The sequence below is a fragment of the Schistocerca nitens genome, chromosome 1 (genome assembly GCF_023898315.1).
Source record: "Schistocerca nitens isolate TAMUIC-IGC-003100 chromosome 1, iqSchNite1.1, whole genome shotgun sequence".
In the NCBI taxonomy this organism is placed as follows: Eukaryota; Metazoa; Arthropoda; class Insecta; order Orthoptera; family Acrididae; genus Schistocerca; species Schistocerca nitens.
Window position 1 is genome coordinate 949,233,153 of NC_064614.1, and position 19,288 is coordinate 949,252,440.

Genomic DNA, 19,288 nt, shown 5'->3' on the forward strand with positions numbered 1-19,288 from the left:
GACTCTATAATGGTTTTGGCACTTTTAGTGCATTAGGCATACTGGACATTTTACTGTTCAAAATTAAAATAAAGACATGGACTATCATTGTTTTGGAAACAATAAGACTGCGTACTATACATATTTAGAATAAGAAAGTAATTCAATATACAAATAAAATTTTACCATTGCCATTGACTCCTCTTTCTTTGAAAAGAGCTCCACACCAGGTGGGTAGAACACGGGAGGTCCAGCCTTGTTGACAGTTCTTTCCCTTGCTTTTATTTCAGTTTTAGCTTTAGTTTCTTCGACTTTCACATTCTGCTGTGTTGGTGTGACAACAGCTACAGCATTAGTGTCAGCAGGCCCTCCCGGTGGATGAGCTGGACTGGCAGTCATCTGTTTTTCTACATTGTAGTGCTTGGGATGAGGTGATATATCAGTCTGAAACAATAAATTAATTGTTTGTCTATTGATAATGGAATTGTGGAGCACAATATACTAGAAAATACCATATGCAATGTTATGTCAATGCTAATTCCAAAATTTCCAGGAATGTCAGTAAATCAGTAAGTGTTTTGCACAGATAAAACAGATGACACTTAAATAGAAAGTTTCAAAGGCTCATTAGTAGGTGTAACTGGCAGTAATTTTTCAAAGGATGCAGAGATGTGTGAGGAAAGAGGAAGGATACTTAAAGCTCAGTGTACAGGTTGTATTAAAAGTTATGTTACAAGGCATGGTGATTATTAGATGGGTACCATGTGAGCATATTTTGCTAATAAACTTATGTAAAAAACACTTTGTTTGTTTGTTAACATCCCTAAAATGTGGACGTGGATGTACGCAGTGTGGACCACACAAGCTAGGTGAGGACTAAAGGAAAGGTGCTCAATATGAGTGCCACTGACTTCGATACATTTTGTGTATCACCTGATGACGTCTTACCGAACCCTGGAAAAGTTTCCAGCATATCATGGATGACTCAAGCTGTTACTTGTATTCATGCAGAATGATCTTGTGGAGACTCAACAGGTGTTTCGTACACCACGGTTTTCATGTACCCGCAAAATGAAAATCCAGTGGCATCATGCACGGTAAGCGAAGAGTCAAGAGTTTGGCAAGACATCATCAGCTAATACACATAATATATCAAAGCTGGTGGCTGTCATCTTAGGCACCTACTGTAAGTGCATTAAGCTGATGTTTATGGACAGTAATGTACATTGTCTCGGGTTACATGGTACCCATCTGTCAATCAAAAATACACCCTGCAGAGAATGATAACGCTATCAGGAATGATGTTGTTATGAAAGTAATTCACTTGCTAAAACAACAACAACAAATAAATTTCCCCTCTCTGATATGTTGAAAGAGCATTTTAATCTTGCATCAGTAACAAAATTCCCTTGTCTTCACAATGCAATATAGATTTTTTAAATGTTTCTCTCTAGAAGGTAGCTTCAAGCAGACATGTAAGCCCATTTCCTTCAACCCTTTTCCCTCTTTCATTAGACAAAAGGCGCTCTTGTTTTTGTAAAGTAATATTAGTATCAGTATTTTTGTTTCTTTTTTTGACTGTCATCAACTTAGGAGTAGTAGTTTCTCCTATATCTATTTGGTTATAGTTTCACTTGGAAATAGTTCTCTCAATAAATTATTCTTGTTTTTTATAAGGAATAAACTTGCTGTTTCTCTATTCTCATTTTAGAACATATGGTGAATATTCAAACAAGAAATGAATTATACAAAATCCAAACATTTTAAATAGACATTACAACATAAATATACTGCAGTTAAAACAGTTAAAATTGTGCTCAAACAAAGGTGACATTTTCCACTGAGGCTGTAATATTTATTAAGATCTCATGTTGATAACATCATATACACTGAAGTGCCAAAGAAGTGGAGTAGGTATGCATAACAGACATGTAAACAGGCAGAATATGGCGCAGCAGTCACAGATGCCTATATACGACAACAAGTGTCTGGCACAGTTATTAGATCAGTTACTGCTGCCACAATGCAGGTAATGAAGATTTAAGTGAGTTTGAACGTGGTGTTACAGTCGGCACACGAGCAATGGGACACAGCATCTCCGAGGTAGCAATGAATTGAGGTTTTTCCTGTACCACCAGTCCATGAGTGTACCGTTAATATCAAGAATCCAGTAAAACATCAGATCTCTGACATCGCTGTGGCCGGAAAAAGATCCTGCAAGAATGGGACCAACGATGAGTGAAGAGAATTGTTCAATGTGATAGAAGTGTAGCCCTTCTGCAAATTGCTGAAGATTTGAGTGCTGGGCCATCAACAAGTGTCAGCGTGTGAATCATTCAACGAAACATCATCAATGTGGGCTTTCAGGGCTGAAGGCCCACTCATGTACCCTTGATGACTGCACGACACAAAGCTTTATGTCTGGCCTGGGCCCTTCAACACTGACATTGGACTGTTGATGACTGGAAACATGTTGCCTGGTTGGATGAGTCTCATTCCAAATTGTATCATGCAGACAGACTTGTATGGGTATGGAGACAACCTCATGAATCCATGGACCCTGTATGTCAGCAGCGGACTGTTCAAGCTGATGGAGGCTCTGTAATGGTGAGGGACGTGTGCAGTTGGAGTGATATGGAACCCCTGATACATCTAGGTATGAGTCTGACAGGTGACAATATTATGAAAAGAAAAGTTGCTACTCTCATATAGTCGAGACGCTTAGTCACAGATAGGCACAACAAAAAGACTGTCACAAACAAAGCTTTTGGCCAGTAAGACCTTCGTCGAAAAGAGACAACCCCCACACACACACACACGCACATGCACACGAACATGCACGAAATGCTGCAGGTTAGACAGAGGGCAGGGGAGAGGTGGGGAGGGGTAGCAGAAAAGGATAGAAGTAAAAACACTGGGTGAAATGGTGGAATGATAGCTGTGTAGTGCTGGAATTGGAACGGGAAGAAGCTGGATGGGTGAGGACAGTGGCTAATAAAGGTTGGGGCCAGGAGGGTTGTGGGGACATAGGCTGTATTGCAGGGAAAGTTCCCACCTGCAGAATTTGGAAAAGCTGGTGTTGGTGGGAAGGATCCACATATCACAGGCTGTGAAGCAGTCATTGAAATGAAGGATGTCATATTTGGCAGCATTCTCAGAAACATGGTGGTCCACTTGTTTCTTGGCCACAGTTTATCAATGGCCATTTATGCGGACAGGCAGCTTGTGTGTTGTAATGGCCACTTCGAATGAATCACAGCGGTTGCAGCTTAGCTTATGGTTCACATCACTGGTTTCACAGGTAGCTGAGCATGCTGCCAAATATGACATCCTTTATTTCAATGACTGCTTCACACTCTGTGCCATATGGATCCTTCCCACCAACACCAGCTTTTCTGAATTGGACAGGTGGGAACTTTCCCTGCAATACATCATATGTACCCACAACCCTCTTGGCCTCAACCTTTGTTAGTCACTGTCCTCACCCACCCAGTCCCTTCCCTGTTCCCATTCCAGACTACATAGCTGTCATCCCAGCATTGCACCTAGTCTTTTTACTTCTCTCCTTTTCTGCTACCATTCCCCACCTCTCCTCTGCCCTCCATCTAACCTGCAGCACTTCACAATCCGCCATCTCTAGCCCTACTATCCCTCCCCCTCCCTTCCCCAGCCTCCTCCTTATCCCCACCCAGTTGCCACTCCCATTATGCACTGATGCTGCTGCTTGCAGTGTGTGTGGTTTCAGTTGCCTGAGACTGCAGTCATGTGTGTGTGTGTGTGTGTGTGTGTGTGTGTGGGTGTGGGTGCGCGCGCACGCAATCTATTTTTGACAAAGGTCCTGCTGACCAAAAGCTTTATTTGTGGAAGTCTTTTTGTTGTGCCTGTCAGCGACTCAGCATCTCTGCTACATGGTGAGTAGCAACTTTCCTTTTCATAGTATTGTTACATTCCATCCTGGATTTTCTGTTGTTTGATTTTTGCGTGGCAGGTGACCAGTACATAAGCATCCTGTCTGACCACTTGAATCCATTCATGTCCATTATGCATTCCAAGAAACTTGGGCAATTCCAGCAGGACAATGTGACAGCCTACACGTCCAGAACTGCTACAGAGTGGCTCCAGGAACACTCTTCTGAGTTTATACACTTTCGCTGGCCCCCAAACTCCCCAGACATGAACATTACTGAGCATATCTGCGATGTCTTGCAATGTGCTGTTCAGAAGAGATCTCCATCCCCTTGTACTCTTACGGATTTATGGACAGCTCTTGCAGGATTCATTGTTTCAGTTCCCTCTAGCACTACTGAAGACGTTAGTCAAGTCCATGCCACATCGTGTTGCGGCATTTCTGCATGCTTGTAGGGGCCCTGGATGATATTAGGCAGGTGTGTCACTTTCTTGGCTCTTCAGTGTATAAACGGTATTCAAAATCATTGCCTTTGAGATTAGTTAGTGGCTGAACTACAGCATATATTTAGTCAAAGGAATAAATCTACACAAATTTGTAGAATTTATGTTAATATGAAATACTAAAATGGTAACAATGTGTTTTGTGTGGACAGTTAGATCAGAATTTCTAATCTGTCCATTGCTTTGTACTGACACAGCCAAACGATGTACTGGCCTAATGTAAAATTTCCTGCTGGCTATATCTTTTGTCTACTGTTCTGGTCTCTTCAGTTAGTTTGTTACTGAAGAGGTAGCACTAGCACTAGCACTAACGGGAGAAATAATTGTGAGGAACATATATATTACATAGTGTGATATTAGTTCCAAAATTAATGTACCTATGCACTGAAATGAACCTTCACAGCAGTTGATGAACTGATCAGGGACATTCAGCTGAAACTATGGAAGTTTTGAGATTGCTAGACAGAAAGTACTATTTATGTAACCATAATGTAGAAAACAACATGCACTCTTTCTTGCAAACCTTTGAAATGTGTGTATACACAAGAAAACTACCTAAATTTCCATGCACTGATACAGCTTCAGGGAAAGATGGAAAGTCTCAGGATAAATGTGGTGTGTTTTCCTCTAATGAGCTAAACCTCCACTTCAGGCACAAGAAGGAAAAAACTGAGAAAAGTCATCAAGCTATGTAAAACATTGAGATTAAAATTAATGACCTAAAAAAAGAACTTATTGAATGCAACTTCCTGTCTGTGTTTCTTATAGACTCAGACATGAATTAATTTATACCATAACTAATACATTAAAGCAAGCATTACAAACTACAAGTAATCCCTCTTACCTCTGTATCAGAAAACGATGCCATAAGATCATCCAGCCTTTTTGGTGGTTGACCATTTGGAGGATAATCTGGTCCTGGAGAAGATGTAGGGAACGGACGAGGCAGAAGTGGTTGCTGCTCCTCTGGATGTGAGTGTGGTGGATATTTGTTGGTGGTATTATGACTGGAGTGGCTTGAGTATTTGTAAGTGATGACAGTGGGTGGAGGATTTGGCTCTGCAGGTATGACCAGTGGCTGGTGTTGTATTGGGAGGAGGGGTTCCTTCTCAGGCTGATGTTGTGGGGAAACATGATACGTCACCGTGTGTTCTACGTTTGGTTTGTGAGGCTGTTGATCTGGGTATGGATGGTCAGGTCCTGGTGGATAGGGGTGAGTATGCAAAACACCAGGCTCTCCTGGGAGCTCATAAGTGTACGTTCTCACTGTCGTCGTAACTTTAGTCGGAGGTTGGTCTGGACCATCACGGTAGATCACAGTCTGAGTTGGCGGTGATGAATGTTGTGTCGGTGGTGATTGTGGATAGTGAGATGGGATAGGAGGGGAAGTGTCAGGGTAAGCCGGTCTAGAATCAGGCACAGGACCAGACGTGTACGGAGGCTGAGTTACTGAACTGCTACTAGAACTGTAGTTGTAAGTGCGATATGCAGTGACAGATGTTGGCGCACTATTGGGCTGTGGAGCATAACGATCAGGCTTGTCTGTAGTGTCTGCAGGTGGTGATGTCTGCAGCCTATGAGGAGGTGGTGAAGGCTCTCTGTACCTGTCTGGTCTAGGAGAGGGCACTACTTTTGACACATTTCTGGTTTCATAATACACTTCCTGTCTCTGTGGTGGAAGGGTAGATGAATTTTTCGTTTCATAATAGACATCGTGCCTCACAGGTGGAAGTGTAGACGTTTTTGTGTCATAGTAAACGTCCTGTCTCTGTGGTGGTAATGTAGAAGTTTTGTGTTCATAATAAACATCTTGCCTCGGAGGAGGAAGAGTGCTGGATTTCTCTGTTTCATAATACACCTCGTGTCTTGACGTCGATGATGGTGGAGGAACACCAACTCCAGGTTCTGCATCGTAATAAACTTCGTGCCGCACAGTTGTGGGGTAGGGTGTCGAATCCTTCGTCTCATAATACACTTCTTTCTGAAGACGACGGTTAGAAGGTGACTTGTCACGATATCTGGCACTTCCGTCAGTCTCGTAATAGACTTCCCTTCGAGTGACAGATGTAGCTACAGGAGAAGGTGAGCGTGTGCGCGTGGACCGAGCCGGTGGCGACGGCTCGTAAGTGAGTTCACGCTGTGCAGAAGTTGAACGACGTGGCTGTAGCTGTGGCGCATTTCCAACATCGGTGTCAGCACTCGCACTGCGGGCTGAACTGTACTGACGATACTGCACGGACCGAGAAACGTGCTGCTGTTGCCGAGTTGGAGGAGCCGGTGTGCTTGTGTCCAGAGGTTCCCTGCAGTTAGGCAAGATAAAATAACTGTAATGTTCTTAAATCACTAGAGATAAAGTTAGATGATGCAGCTAGTCATGAATTTTTCAGTTGTGATTTGTCAAATGTCTTGTGTGTTCGTCTTGTTATTTAAATAATTTACTATTTTAGTACTAATAAAGTAACACTGTTCTAACCTGGACACTTGTTAATAGATCAAGGAAAATATTTACGGCACATTGCAGATACATTGTTAGAAAAATTTATCACATTTTTGGAAAATCATCAGTTAATGACAGTGTAACTTACAACAATCCAGGGTCCACTCCTGTGCGTGACACTTCAACTCTATTGACTGTGGCGCTTGCAGTTCCTGAAAACAAGCAGAATGTAAGGTGAACTAAAATGTATGTAAAACCTTTAGTGACAAAAAATGCAAAGATCAGAAATTAGATGTACTTTTCATACCAACTGATCCAGTGTGAGAAACTCCTCCTGAATGAAGAACATGTCAGAAAAACAATACACAATAAAAATTTTCAAGTAAAAACAAATATGTACTGTTCACAGATCCAAAGTGAAGTGGCCCTCAAGGATGTGGAATAAGTCAAAAAATCTTAAACATATTTTCATTTAAAATATTTATATTTAAAAAGTAATAGCTTGTCACAAAACATGTAAGAGTTCAGTACACTGACATGCATATGATAATTCTTAGGCTGTTAAAGCCATGCGTCGTCAAGCAGAAAAATTGTTTCTCAGCACTTGTTTACAATGACCACATTATTGCACTGAATTTTCAGAGTAGTCAGAGTTTACTAATACGCACATTACTTGATATTATTAGTAACATATATACAACAGTTGGTTCTACTCATAACTTCATCAGTGAAGTAGGAGTTGGTCACCATTTAATCCAATGGTCTCCTCTTAAACTGAACTTTATTAGTATTAAACTTTTTATAGCTGCTGGCAAGTTACTGAAAATTTGTGTTCCTGGATAATGGACACCTTTCTGGGCCAACATAAGTGACTTCAATCTTTGTGAAGATTATTCTTATTTCTAGTATTTATTCCATGTCCTTAGCTGTTGGTTTGAAAAAGAGATACTATATCTTTAGTGACAAATTCAGTTTCACAAAGGAATAAATACCAGGTGATCAAAAAATTAGTATAAATTTGAAAACTTTATTCCGTGGTTTATTATGTAGATAGAGAGGTAAAAATTGACACACGTGCTTGGAATGACACGGGGTTTTATTAAAACCACCCCATATTCATAGACATGTGAAAGATCTCTTGCGCACGTTGTTTGGTGATGTTCATGTGCTCAGTTGCCACTTTCATCAATGCTTGGCCTCCCAGGTCCCCGTACCTCAGTCCGTGCGATTATTGGCTTTGGGGTTACCTGAAGTCGCAAGTGTATCGTGATCGACCGACATCTCTAAGGATGCTGAAAGACAACATCCAATGCCAATGCCTCACCATAACTCCGGACATGCTTTACAGTGCTGTTCACAACATTATTCCTCGACTACAGCTGTTGTTGAGGAATGATGGTGGACATATTGAGCATTTCCTGTGAAGAACATCATCTTTGCTTTGTCTTACTTTGTTATGCTAATTATTGCTATTCTGATTAGATGAAGCGCCATCTGTCGGACATTTTTTGAACTTTTGTATTTTTTTGGTTCTAATAAAACCCCATGTCATTCCAAGCATCTGTGTCAATTTGTACCTCTCTATCTACATTATTCCGTGATTTATTCAGTTTTCAAATTTATACTGACTTTTTGATCACCTGGTATATTGGGAAACAGTATTTCCCTGCAGAATGTTCTTGAGTTCATACCACAAATAATTACTATTCATGGTTTTTAACCCAGAAAACTTTAGCTTGGCTTGATAAGTCACTCCAAAAAATAATCTCCTGTGACATTGTGGCATGAAGATAAGCATATTATGCTAGCTTTCATATTTTTATATCGCCTACATCTGACAACATTCACATTACATATAGATATTTGTTCACACACTGCAGCAGTTCTGTGGTACAATGAGAGGAAGTGATGGATGGGGGAGGTAGGGGGGGGGGGAGATGTGGTGATATTTGATAAGTATGACAATATGATCTGATTTAATGAAAATTCGAGGCACAGTGGCTAGGACATACAGAACATTATAAAAGGGCTTTGGAAGTTGTTAAAAAAATTTGTAAATCCTGAAATAACTCACCTTGTGGTGTTCCAAAGCCAGCTTTCTGTGCCTGGTGAAGGTCAACAAGCAGGCTATCAAGTTCATTTAGATTCTCCCTTAACCTCACATCAGGTGTCTGGTCTGAAGGACTGCCAGCACTGCTGCTCAGTGCATGCCCTTGAAAAAAAAAAAAATTTAAAATGTCCAATGACATCCAAATGTAATTATCAACAGAAGAAATGTGTTTTTCAGGTTTTCATTTAAGTTATATAATTTGAAAATATATTAAATTTTCATGTCCTCAAACAAAGTTATGAAACAATGCTTTTTTTTAAAAAAAATTCTTATTCAATTTTCTATTTATATGAAAGGCCCTGGATACACCAACTTGCTCAAAGTGAAAGAGTTAACCTAAGAACAGAGAAGTAAAGACAATATCTTACCAGGCTGACCATCAGATGCACTGTACTGATAAGAGACAGTTTTGTATGCAACACTTCTTTGTTCTCCTGCAGCAGGCTGAAAGAAATAAAAACATGTATGCTCAATTTCAAGTTTTAACAAAGCATAATTGATCTGTAAACATACCTATATGTTCTAGATGCTGTGTCCTGTGAATCAATAATAGCCTTAAGGCTACATAACAAAATCAGTCTCATTGTGAAAGAAACATGCAGTGGATGTAGTCTGAAAATAGTTTTGCAAATTAGAACACACACCCAATAGATCCTAGTTAAGGGTATTGAGTGATCTGGTCTGACACACACATGTACTCTGCTGAGGAGTAAAAACATGTCACCTCGTAGAAAATTTGTTTATTTTGAATACAGTAAGCTTCTAGCCCATTCTCTCCTAATTTCTCTTACGATGTTACTTTCTTGCTCCTAGTGAAACATGTAAATATAACAGTTTTTGTAGTTCACTCCTTCATACCGTATAACACTTATGCACTCATTCCAATACACAGATTGCTCAATATGTGACTTTCTCTACCTTCTGATAATCATTTTCATCTGACTAGACTTTCATTTAAGAGAGACAATTGTTTTATTTGAATGACAGCTGATATATGTTCTGCTCATCTAACAATTTTGGAGTTGAACCTGCCATGAACATACCTATACCACTTTTTTTTTTTTTAATTAATGATGATACCATGGAGTTAGCTGATGAGCTTTTGTAAAAAATGTCCTAGAATTTCTGTTGACGAGTACAATGGATCCTTTCATGAACAAAAGCTAAACCAGTTCACTCCTTGATCCTGTTAGTGCATGAGAATTGATATGATACACAACTTTGGTGAACATTATAACAACATTTTGGTCTTAAAACCATAACAAAAATGAAAGTGCACATCGTTATCTCACTCCTCTACTGTAAAGCTTATCCAACGTATGCAAGCAGTCTTAACATTCCCACACCAAAGAGGTGAACAATGTGAAACTTGAGTCAGGAGAAACTCAGGTTTCACATGTCCCACAGAATTTCTGGTAAACTAAACTGAATTATTAAAACAAAGCTTTGAGTACTTCTGAAACAAAAAGTTTACTGTCAATTTGTGTTAGCAGTTTTGATTTATGCTAATGAGACATGCACTTTTAATTAAAAACTAAGTGTTGCTCAGTGAACATGTTGGGAATTACTAGGAGAGAGAACAAAACAGATAAATGGATCAACAGATGGGTGGCCAAAAATTGTGTGGTACATCACAGAAATTACGCAGGAGCAGCAACAATGTGTAATACTGAATACTGTAATGCATGGAAAAGTCTAGACGAGGCCATTATTGAGCCGTGGATGTCAGGTGGTTGATGAGTATACCATTATTCACCTTTGTGTTCAAGCTAACAGAGTAATTACTGGTTTTTCTGAAAACACTACACATATAACCACATCAGGCAGTCACACATAATTCATCACATTCACCTCCCGTCAATTATAAAATGGCTGTATGTACAGTAATATGATCAGGTGTAGTGTGGTAGTTTTTTGCACCTCACAGGTGGAAATTCATTGTGGGGTGCACTGCTGATACCATCTTATAAACAATAGCTGTGGGTTTGTTGCAGAATGTGTAATTCGATACCAACATGCTTAGTGGGCAAAGATAAAATCAGCAAAGCACTGATGACAAATGATGATGTATGCCATATTTAAAATCTGGTGGTAAATCTTGTGAACAGAGTAATGGCCATCACTTACTGGTGGTACGTCTTGTGAATAGAACAACTGCTGTCACTTATTTGCCTCCCACCCAGAAGAATGTTAGCAATTATGCAATGAAATATGTTGGGAATGCAAAACATTGTGTTTATACTTGGTTTTAAGTAATCAATGAGAATGTACGTAACAGGTAGCCAAAGTATTTATAGAGATAGACTGAAGATAAACTTTCATATCATAATCTTATGAAATCCTCAGGTGTCCACTGTATTTTAAAAGGAAACTGATGGAACTAATGGAGAACCATGAAACACATAGGCTGTATGAGCAGCATATCTGAATGTCACTATAATGTCACATTTTGCAAATTACTCAAGAATATTGGGGTTAGCAATAGGTGGCATTTAGAGTGGAACTGTTAAACATGAAGGCCATGCTGCTGGAAATTTAAGGTAAGCTCTCACATGCCAGCCTAACCACAAACTTAAATCACATGTCTTTTAGTTTGAAAAACATTGGTCATCTATGTGTGGCAACTGATACAGTTCTCCTAAAGGATAAAGAATGGCTTCCAATACAGATTGTCTGCCTTAACATTTAGTGCCACTAACAAAATTACTTTCTGTGGGATGTACATAGTCTGTGAACATTGTCTTCTGAATCTCTCTTTGAACATTTCAGTAACTTCATTCAGGCTTCTCATGCTATTATATTTGTTGGTTTTACTAACCACACAACCAATCTAACCTAGACCTAGACTACACTACAGGGCAGTCTTGTACCACAACTTTCATTCCAGATAAAACTGAATGAAATACAAATATTTCAATTCCAGTGCTAATGCTAACTGACTCAAACGATCAGTGCGCATTACGCACACACACACTCATTCATGAACAACTTTGATAACAAGATATATGTTTACCCTGGCAATCAAAGATCACAAAGACATCAATGAGTGTCTGTGTTTCCCCATACACGAGATATTCTGAGAAAAGCATCATGTAAGACCACCTTTTGCCCAGAATAGTGCAGCAACTCAGCTTGGCATGCACTCAACATGTCTTTAGAAGCTCCAATGCTGCCTCTGTAGCCATCCATAACTGTGCAAGTATTGCCAATGCAGGATTTTGTGCACGAACTGACCTCTCATTTATGTTCCATAAATGTTCAATGGGATTCATTTTGGGCAATATGGGTGGCCAAATCATTCACTCGAACTGCCCAGAATGTTCTACAAACTGGTCACAAATAATTGTGGCCTGGAGACCTGGCAAATTGTCATCCATAAAAATTCTCTCATTGTTTGGGAACATGAAGTCAATGAATGGCTACAAATGGTCTCCAAGTAGCTGAACATAACCATTTCCAGTCAATGACTGGTTCAGTTCCATGTAAACCAGGCCACACTATTATGAAGCCACCACCAGCTTGCACCATGCATTGTTGAAAACTTGGATCTGTGGCTTTGTTGGGTCTACACCACACTCTAACCTTAGCATGAGCTCTTTCCAGCTCTTTCAGTTCTCATCTGATCAGGCCACTGTTTTCCAATTATCTTGGGACCAACCGATATGGTCATGAGCCCCTGAGGGGAACTACAGATGATGTCATACTGTTAGAAAAGGCACTCATATCTGTCATCTGCTGCTATAGCCCATTAGTGCCAAATTTTGCTGCACTGTTCTAACAGATATGTTCAGCATATGTTCCACATTGATTTCTGTGGTTATTTCTGTGCTTGTTTATCTGTTAGCATTGACAACTGTACAAAAACTCTGCTGCTCTCAATTATTATGTGAAGACATTGGCCACTGCATTGTCCATGGTGAAAGTAATGTCTAAATTTGGTGTTCTTGGCATGCTCTTGACACTGTGAATCTCACCGTATTGGCTTCCCTAACGATTTCTGAAATGGAATGTGTCATGTGTCTAGCTCCAACTACCATTCTGCAATCAAAGTCTGTTAACTCCCATCGTGCAGAGCCATAATTACGTCAGAAACCTTCCCACATGAATCACCTGAGTATAAACAACAGCTCTGCCAATGCACTGCCCTTTATGTATGCAATACTACCACCATCTGTATATGTGCACATCACTGTTCCATGACTTTTGTCACCCCAGTATATAATTACAACCATCAAATAAGGTTTAAATTCCTCAATTTACAAAGGAAGTTGAGTAAATTGCAAATGCCTTTGCTGGATTTCTGTAAAAGGAAGGAACAACTTATGCTGCCAGTTACTGAGGTAAAATAGAGTAGGCGGTCTGCAGAAAACAAATTACATTTCTGTTGACAGATGGGTAACATTTCTACTGCAATTTAATACTTATCTGTCAGCGCATGTAAATCATTACGTCACTTCATTAGTGCTGTACTGGGCTACCCCTGTCACAGTGACAAAAATGAATACAATGTTTTAGGCCCCCGAATAAGGAGCAGAACAGTCGTTTGTTCATACAATTGGCATGGCCACTTAGCACTGTACTGTGATATCGATGCACACACTTCTACAGATTTTTGCTTTTCGGACACGACATGACTTGGTATACTAATGCAACAAATATTGGAAAAGCTTGACTATTATGTTGAGAAGCAATGAGTACCAGTGCCACACTAGAGTATATTAATACACATGCTGTGGAGTGAGGGTGGTCTGTGAGAGCACTTGTTGCTCTACTTTCTGAATCAGTCTCATACAAGCTCACAGTGTGCTCGTGCTTACTGACCTGCAACAGGGGGCTGGGCTCCCGCTCAGCGACCACAGTCGTGGGGTTGGCAGGAGACAGGTATTGCACCTGCGGGGAGCCAGACACCTGCTGGCGTACTTGACGTATTTCGCGGTACTCCTGATGTTGCTGGTGACCGCCACTCGGCCCGTTCATGGCGCTGCGGCCTCGTGACACACTAGTCTGCAGGTCCTCCAGTAGTGCGTCTGTAACATGTCAGTAGTTTGACTCCTGTGCAAGCCAAGCTGGACTTATATGTAATGTAATACATGGAGCATTCATTCATTTATATATTGATCTTGGTAAGTCCCATCATGTTCAAGAAGCTTTGAGGGGAAGAATACATCAACAGAAAAGAAGTTACCAAAAACTAACTACTTTCAACTGTTGGTACAATGTACTGTCATTTAAAATAATCTCAATTAAATTTGACATTTTCAAACTGGAGCACACAATCTATTTTGAAAAATACTTTTTCATCCACAGTTGTCTTGATCGCACTTGGTGGGCTTATGACAGTTTGCTGGTTTCATTTACTATGAGTCATCATCAGAACTTAAAATCCAGAGAAGACTAAAATGTGAAATTACTATTAAATATTGAAACTTTTAAAAATATTAAAAAGTGGCAGATAAAGAGAAAAATTTATAATAACAACAGTTCACCTTTTGTCTTTTCTTGATGTTTAGTTCTGATGGTGGCTCAGAAGATTTGAAACTGATAAAACTGTCAGGTTCACCAAATGTGACCATGAAAGTTGCAAATTCTACAGTATTTTTTAAAAAAATAATCTAATGGACTTCTTGTGTTCCAAAGTCACAAAGTGTACATTTGTTTAAGTTGCCGCAGAAACCAATAGTTTGAAAAAAATATATAAGCATGTTATTTGATTCTTTCATCACTGCTTGGTAGGACTACTTCATAATTATAAATGAAAAGCATATAATTGTGGGTGTCCTACAGTAGATTTTGTGCTTTTCATATACAATTATACACTGAAGAGCCGAAGTAACTGGTACCCCTGCCTGATATCGTGTAGGGCCCCTACGAGCATGCAGAAGTGCCGCAACACAATGTGGCATGGACTCGACAAACGTCTGAAGTAGTGCTGGAGAGAATTCACATCATGAATCCTGCAGGGCTGTCCATAAATCCTTAAGGTACGAGGGGGTGGAGATCTCTTCTGAACAGCACATTGCAAGGCATTCCAGATATGTTCAATAGTGTTCATGTATGGGAGTTTTGTGTCCAGTGGAATACTTAAACTCAGAACAATGTTCCTGGAGCCATTCTAGCAATCCTGAATGTGTGCGGTGCCGCATTGTCCTGCTGGAATTGCCCAAGTTTGTCAGATTGCACAATGGATGTCAAGTGATCAGACAGGATGCTTACATACATCTCACCTGTCAGAGTCGAATCTAGACGTAACAGGGATCCCATATCACTCCAACTGTACATGCCCCACACCACTACAGAGCCTCCACCAGCTTGGACAGTCCCCTACTGACATGCAGGGTCCATGGATTCATAAGGTTGTCTCCATACAAGTACACGTCCATCTGCTCGATACAATTTGAAATGCGACTCGTCTGACCAGGCAATATGTTCCCAATCATCAACAGTCCAATGTCGCTGTTGACGGGCCGAGGCGAAGCATAAAGCTTTGTGTTGCGAAATCATCAAGGGTACAGGAGTGGGCCTTCGGCTCCAAAAGCCCATTCGATGATGTTTCACTGAATTATTTGTACGCTGTCACTTGTTGATGGCGCAGAGTTGAAATCTGCAGCAATTTGCGGAAGGGTTGCACTTCTGGCACACTGAACGATTCTCTTCAGTCATTGCCAGTCTTGTTCTTGCAGGATCTTTCTCTTCCCACTTCATCACTACCTCAGAGATGCTGTGTCCCATCGCTCGTGCGCAGACTGTAACACCACGTTCAGACTCACTTAAATCTTGATAACCTGTCATTGTAGCAGCAGTAACAGATCCAACAACTGTGCAAGACACTTGTTGCCTTATATAGAGGTTGCCAACTGCAGCGCCGTATTCTGCCTGTTTTCATGTCTCTGTATTTGAATACGCATGCCTATACCAGTTTCTTTGGTGCTTCCGTGTATAACCACTGTTCCATTACAGCTGTACAATAATACCCTTAATTTTATTTGGTGTACAAGTAGATTCTGTCATTTTTTTTTTCCAGATGTTCCATGTGAACTAAGCACATGTCATACATATCATCATACAATAATTTGATTATTCTATGAATTTCAGTAGGCTTCATCCTTCACAGCTGAAAAACTGAATTCTTTCCTTTTCCGCATTAGTCTGAAATGAAGTAACTATTTTAATGTAAAAAAAACTCATCTTTATGTTAATAAACTCAGTGTCTGTTCATCTACTCTCCGCTGATGCCATATGCTGAGCAAGTCGGTAGGTAATATTTTACAACACTTCCTACACTAAGAAGTGATGGAATTCTTGAATTTTCATTATAAGGGTGTACTGAAGATGAAGATAAACTGAACGGCTTTTTAAATTCCATGAAACACTTGACTAATTCACAACCTAAGACTTGCATGAACGGACCTGAAAAGATGGATGTGAATATATTGGCAATCCAGTGATACAAAAAGGTGTACTTCAAGGTATTGGTTAATATTGTAATACATCTGGAAACAACGTTTTCATATCGTGATAAACTGCTGTTCCTTAAGTTAAGCGATACTACTTACTTCGCCAATTATGCGTAGTATTTCCCCGTAGATAGCGTGCAATCAAACAAACGAATGGTACATCCTTCAGTCACTAACAGTTGCATACAGAACTGGAGACTGTATTTTCTTCCAAGCGCAAGGAAACACTTCACTCTGTCAATTTGTGAGACACCCAAAAGAATCACTAACAATAAAATGGACCCAATTTTTCTAAAAGCTTTCAAAATATTTTGTCCAAGTGCTACAAATCCTGCAACAGGTGCTTCAGTTGAAAGGAGTTTTTCTTGTCTTCAATGCATTAAAATACATTTGAGAGATAGCATAATGCAGGATCGTTTACCAGCTCTTGCTTGTACCTCAATTGGAAAACTAGCAGTGCGAATACTTAAAAAGGCGACACACACGGTACGGCAATGTCATCAAAAAATTCAGGAAGAATAAAGATTGTCGAGTGAAAAACGCTCAAACGCAAAGTCTATCAGTTCGTTCGTAAATATGTAAATAAAACTTAGTGTTAATTTTATTATAACCAGTAGTTGTTACAGTGGAAGTCGTCGCATTGGTGGTCGTTGGGAAACGCTAGGTAGGCCTGTCCTTACATTAAAAGGGAATAAAAGCGGATTTTCAAAATGTTTCCTGGCCACCCGGAATTTTCGTTCATAATAGGCTACTGCTGCGAAGAAAAAATAGACTAATTATAGCACGGACTGAGGTATTTAATTACGGATGCAGATCACGGATGGAGGTTATCGCTGAACAACCGATTGCAGTAATAAGGGTTTTTTCCACGCCAATTTAACCTAACTTAAAACGGCTCGAAAAACCGGTTTCTCAAACAACCAATTGTCGGTTTTTCATTCATATTATTTCCTGTAATAAACGTACAAATCAAACACAGATTGAACAGTTTTGACTCATTCAGTTTTAAGATACACAGAATCAAATTATTAAATTGAATACGCAAATAAAGCTTTCTACGCCCATAATCCGCTGCTTCTCGAAAAGTGGTCGAATGTTTCAAAAAATCACCAGTATTCTCTTGCTGATTCTAATTTTTTTAAACTGCTTAAAAACCATGTTGTAATCGAGAATCGTGCCACTGTTTGGGCATTACAAATACTCAGTGTTAATGGGTGAAAACTACGGTTGAAAAACACTGCTTTTCGTGTTGATTTGTCCGTTTTCAAGAGCTATAAGCGAATAAAGGCATATTATGTAGACACAGACAGCAGATCAGCCACTTCCTATTTTTATTGTATACTAAGAATGAATTGTTGTTTTTAATTTATTACTGCTACCATAATTTACTTTTTCTTTTATTATTTCATAGAAATGGCAGACAAATTTTAATCTTTTAAAGCAAATGAAACATAGTACTTTGTTCCTACGTTACTTCATAAAAATATTTCAGACTATTGTTTATGCCATTTTGGATTACAACAGTGAGAAACCACCGTATTGACCAGGTGCGGGCATACCTTGCACTGCACTAGGTCCGTGTTGCACACTGCACGTGCACGTATACGTTAGAACAACGACACTCGGCAACACGGACATTATCGTCTGTGCAATGCTACATCAATTCTTATGCCATGTATTTGTTGCTCCTTACTGTCGGCATTGTTATTAAAACAGCACTGATCGCTTTTCCCTTCTTCTATAAGAAGCCAATATGTCAAACCAATGAAGATTTTACGAACAAAAATTACTCCTCCTTTAAAAAAGGTTTCTTTAAAAACGAAAAATTTTAGCACTGTTGCTGTGTATAATTGGTATTTGATTTTTTACTCGGTTGTAAATAAAAACTAAAAAACTCCTGTTATAACTGAGATCAAACACCGAAAATACCTGTCATTCAGAACTAAAATACCGATATCGGTTTTAACTGGTCTATTTTTCTCCATCCCTAATGCAAATGTAGATTGATCCTGCATAATATGTCTAAAAGTGCCATGTATCCTCATCCTTCTTGGTTGAAAACATTAAATGTGTGCTTGTATCAATAATTATGTCAACAGGACGCCATATTTTGTGAGTCGAATATAAGAGGAAAAATTCCCAGGATCCTCTATTGCAAGCTCTCATGGAGGTAGGCATTTGGGTAGCAGTAAAAGTGTATGCTTTTGTTATGGTCCGGCGTCTACTTGGAAGGGTGGGGATGTTGCGTAGGCCGCAACGGCTCCGCAGAAGCGGTCAGAGGCCCTCCTGTGTGGCTGTTCCACTGACCGAGTGCGCTTTCCAGGGAGCCAAGTGTTGCTCAACAAGAGCTCTTTATAGACTCTGTGTTCATAATGACTCAAGAGCGCTTCAAGGATTCGCTGCGCTAGAACTGTGTATATTCACGTTTGTTGCTCTATACATGTAATGCATACGCTAGTAGGCGGAAGCTACGCTATGTACCAGTAATATTTTGCACCATCTTGTTCCTTTCACGGATGTTGCGAGGCAAGAATGACGATCACAAGCCCTATGTTTAAGCTCGAATTTGCCATATATTACTGTCATGTTCATTATGCGAAGTATATGTCGGAGAAAGTATTGTGTTCTTGACTTACCTTAGAATATGATGTATAATATGCTTCTTATATACCGCGTAGCATTTCGCTCTTAAGCTAACTGTGGTCTGACAAAATAAACGAGGTTTCTGTCGTTACTAGAGGACTCTCTGCCGTAACGGGTATGTGCATGTTTACTTGTCGTTTTTGGACTGTGTCTTTACATTGTGACAAATTTCATCAAATTTGACAGCTTAGCGACAGCAGGCGACAAAATTAACGACGGATGTGTTTATGACTGTTGCCTTCAAGCTTACAAGTG

General features: G+C 39.8%; 1 protein-coding gene across 2 annotated transcripts in view; it reads right to left on the minus strand.

Annotated features, from left to right (window-relative positions):
• The window catches only part of LOC126194536 (serine/arginine repetitive matrix protein 1), a 368,411-nt gene that overhangs the window by 6,163 nt on the left and 342,960 nt on the right, over nt 1-19,288 (minus strand). For both annotated transcript variants that reach the window (XM_049932774.1, XM_049932773.1), the window contains exons 3-8: nt 13,758-13,963; nt 9,305-9,380; nt 8,901-9,038; nt 6,975-7,038; nt 5,234-6,689; nt 166-423 (exon numbers count right to left, since the gene is read on the minus strand). In XM_049932774.1, coding sequence (XP_049788731.1) covers nt 166-423; nt 5,234-6,689; nt 6,975-7,038; nt 8,901-9,038; nt 9,305-9,380; nt 13,758-13,963 — 2,198 coding nt within the window. The remainder of the gene's footprint in view (nt 1-165; nt 424-5,233; nt 6,690-6,974; nt 7,039-8,900; nt 9,039-9,304; nt 9,381-13,757; nt 13,964-19,288) is intronic.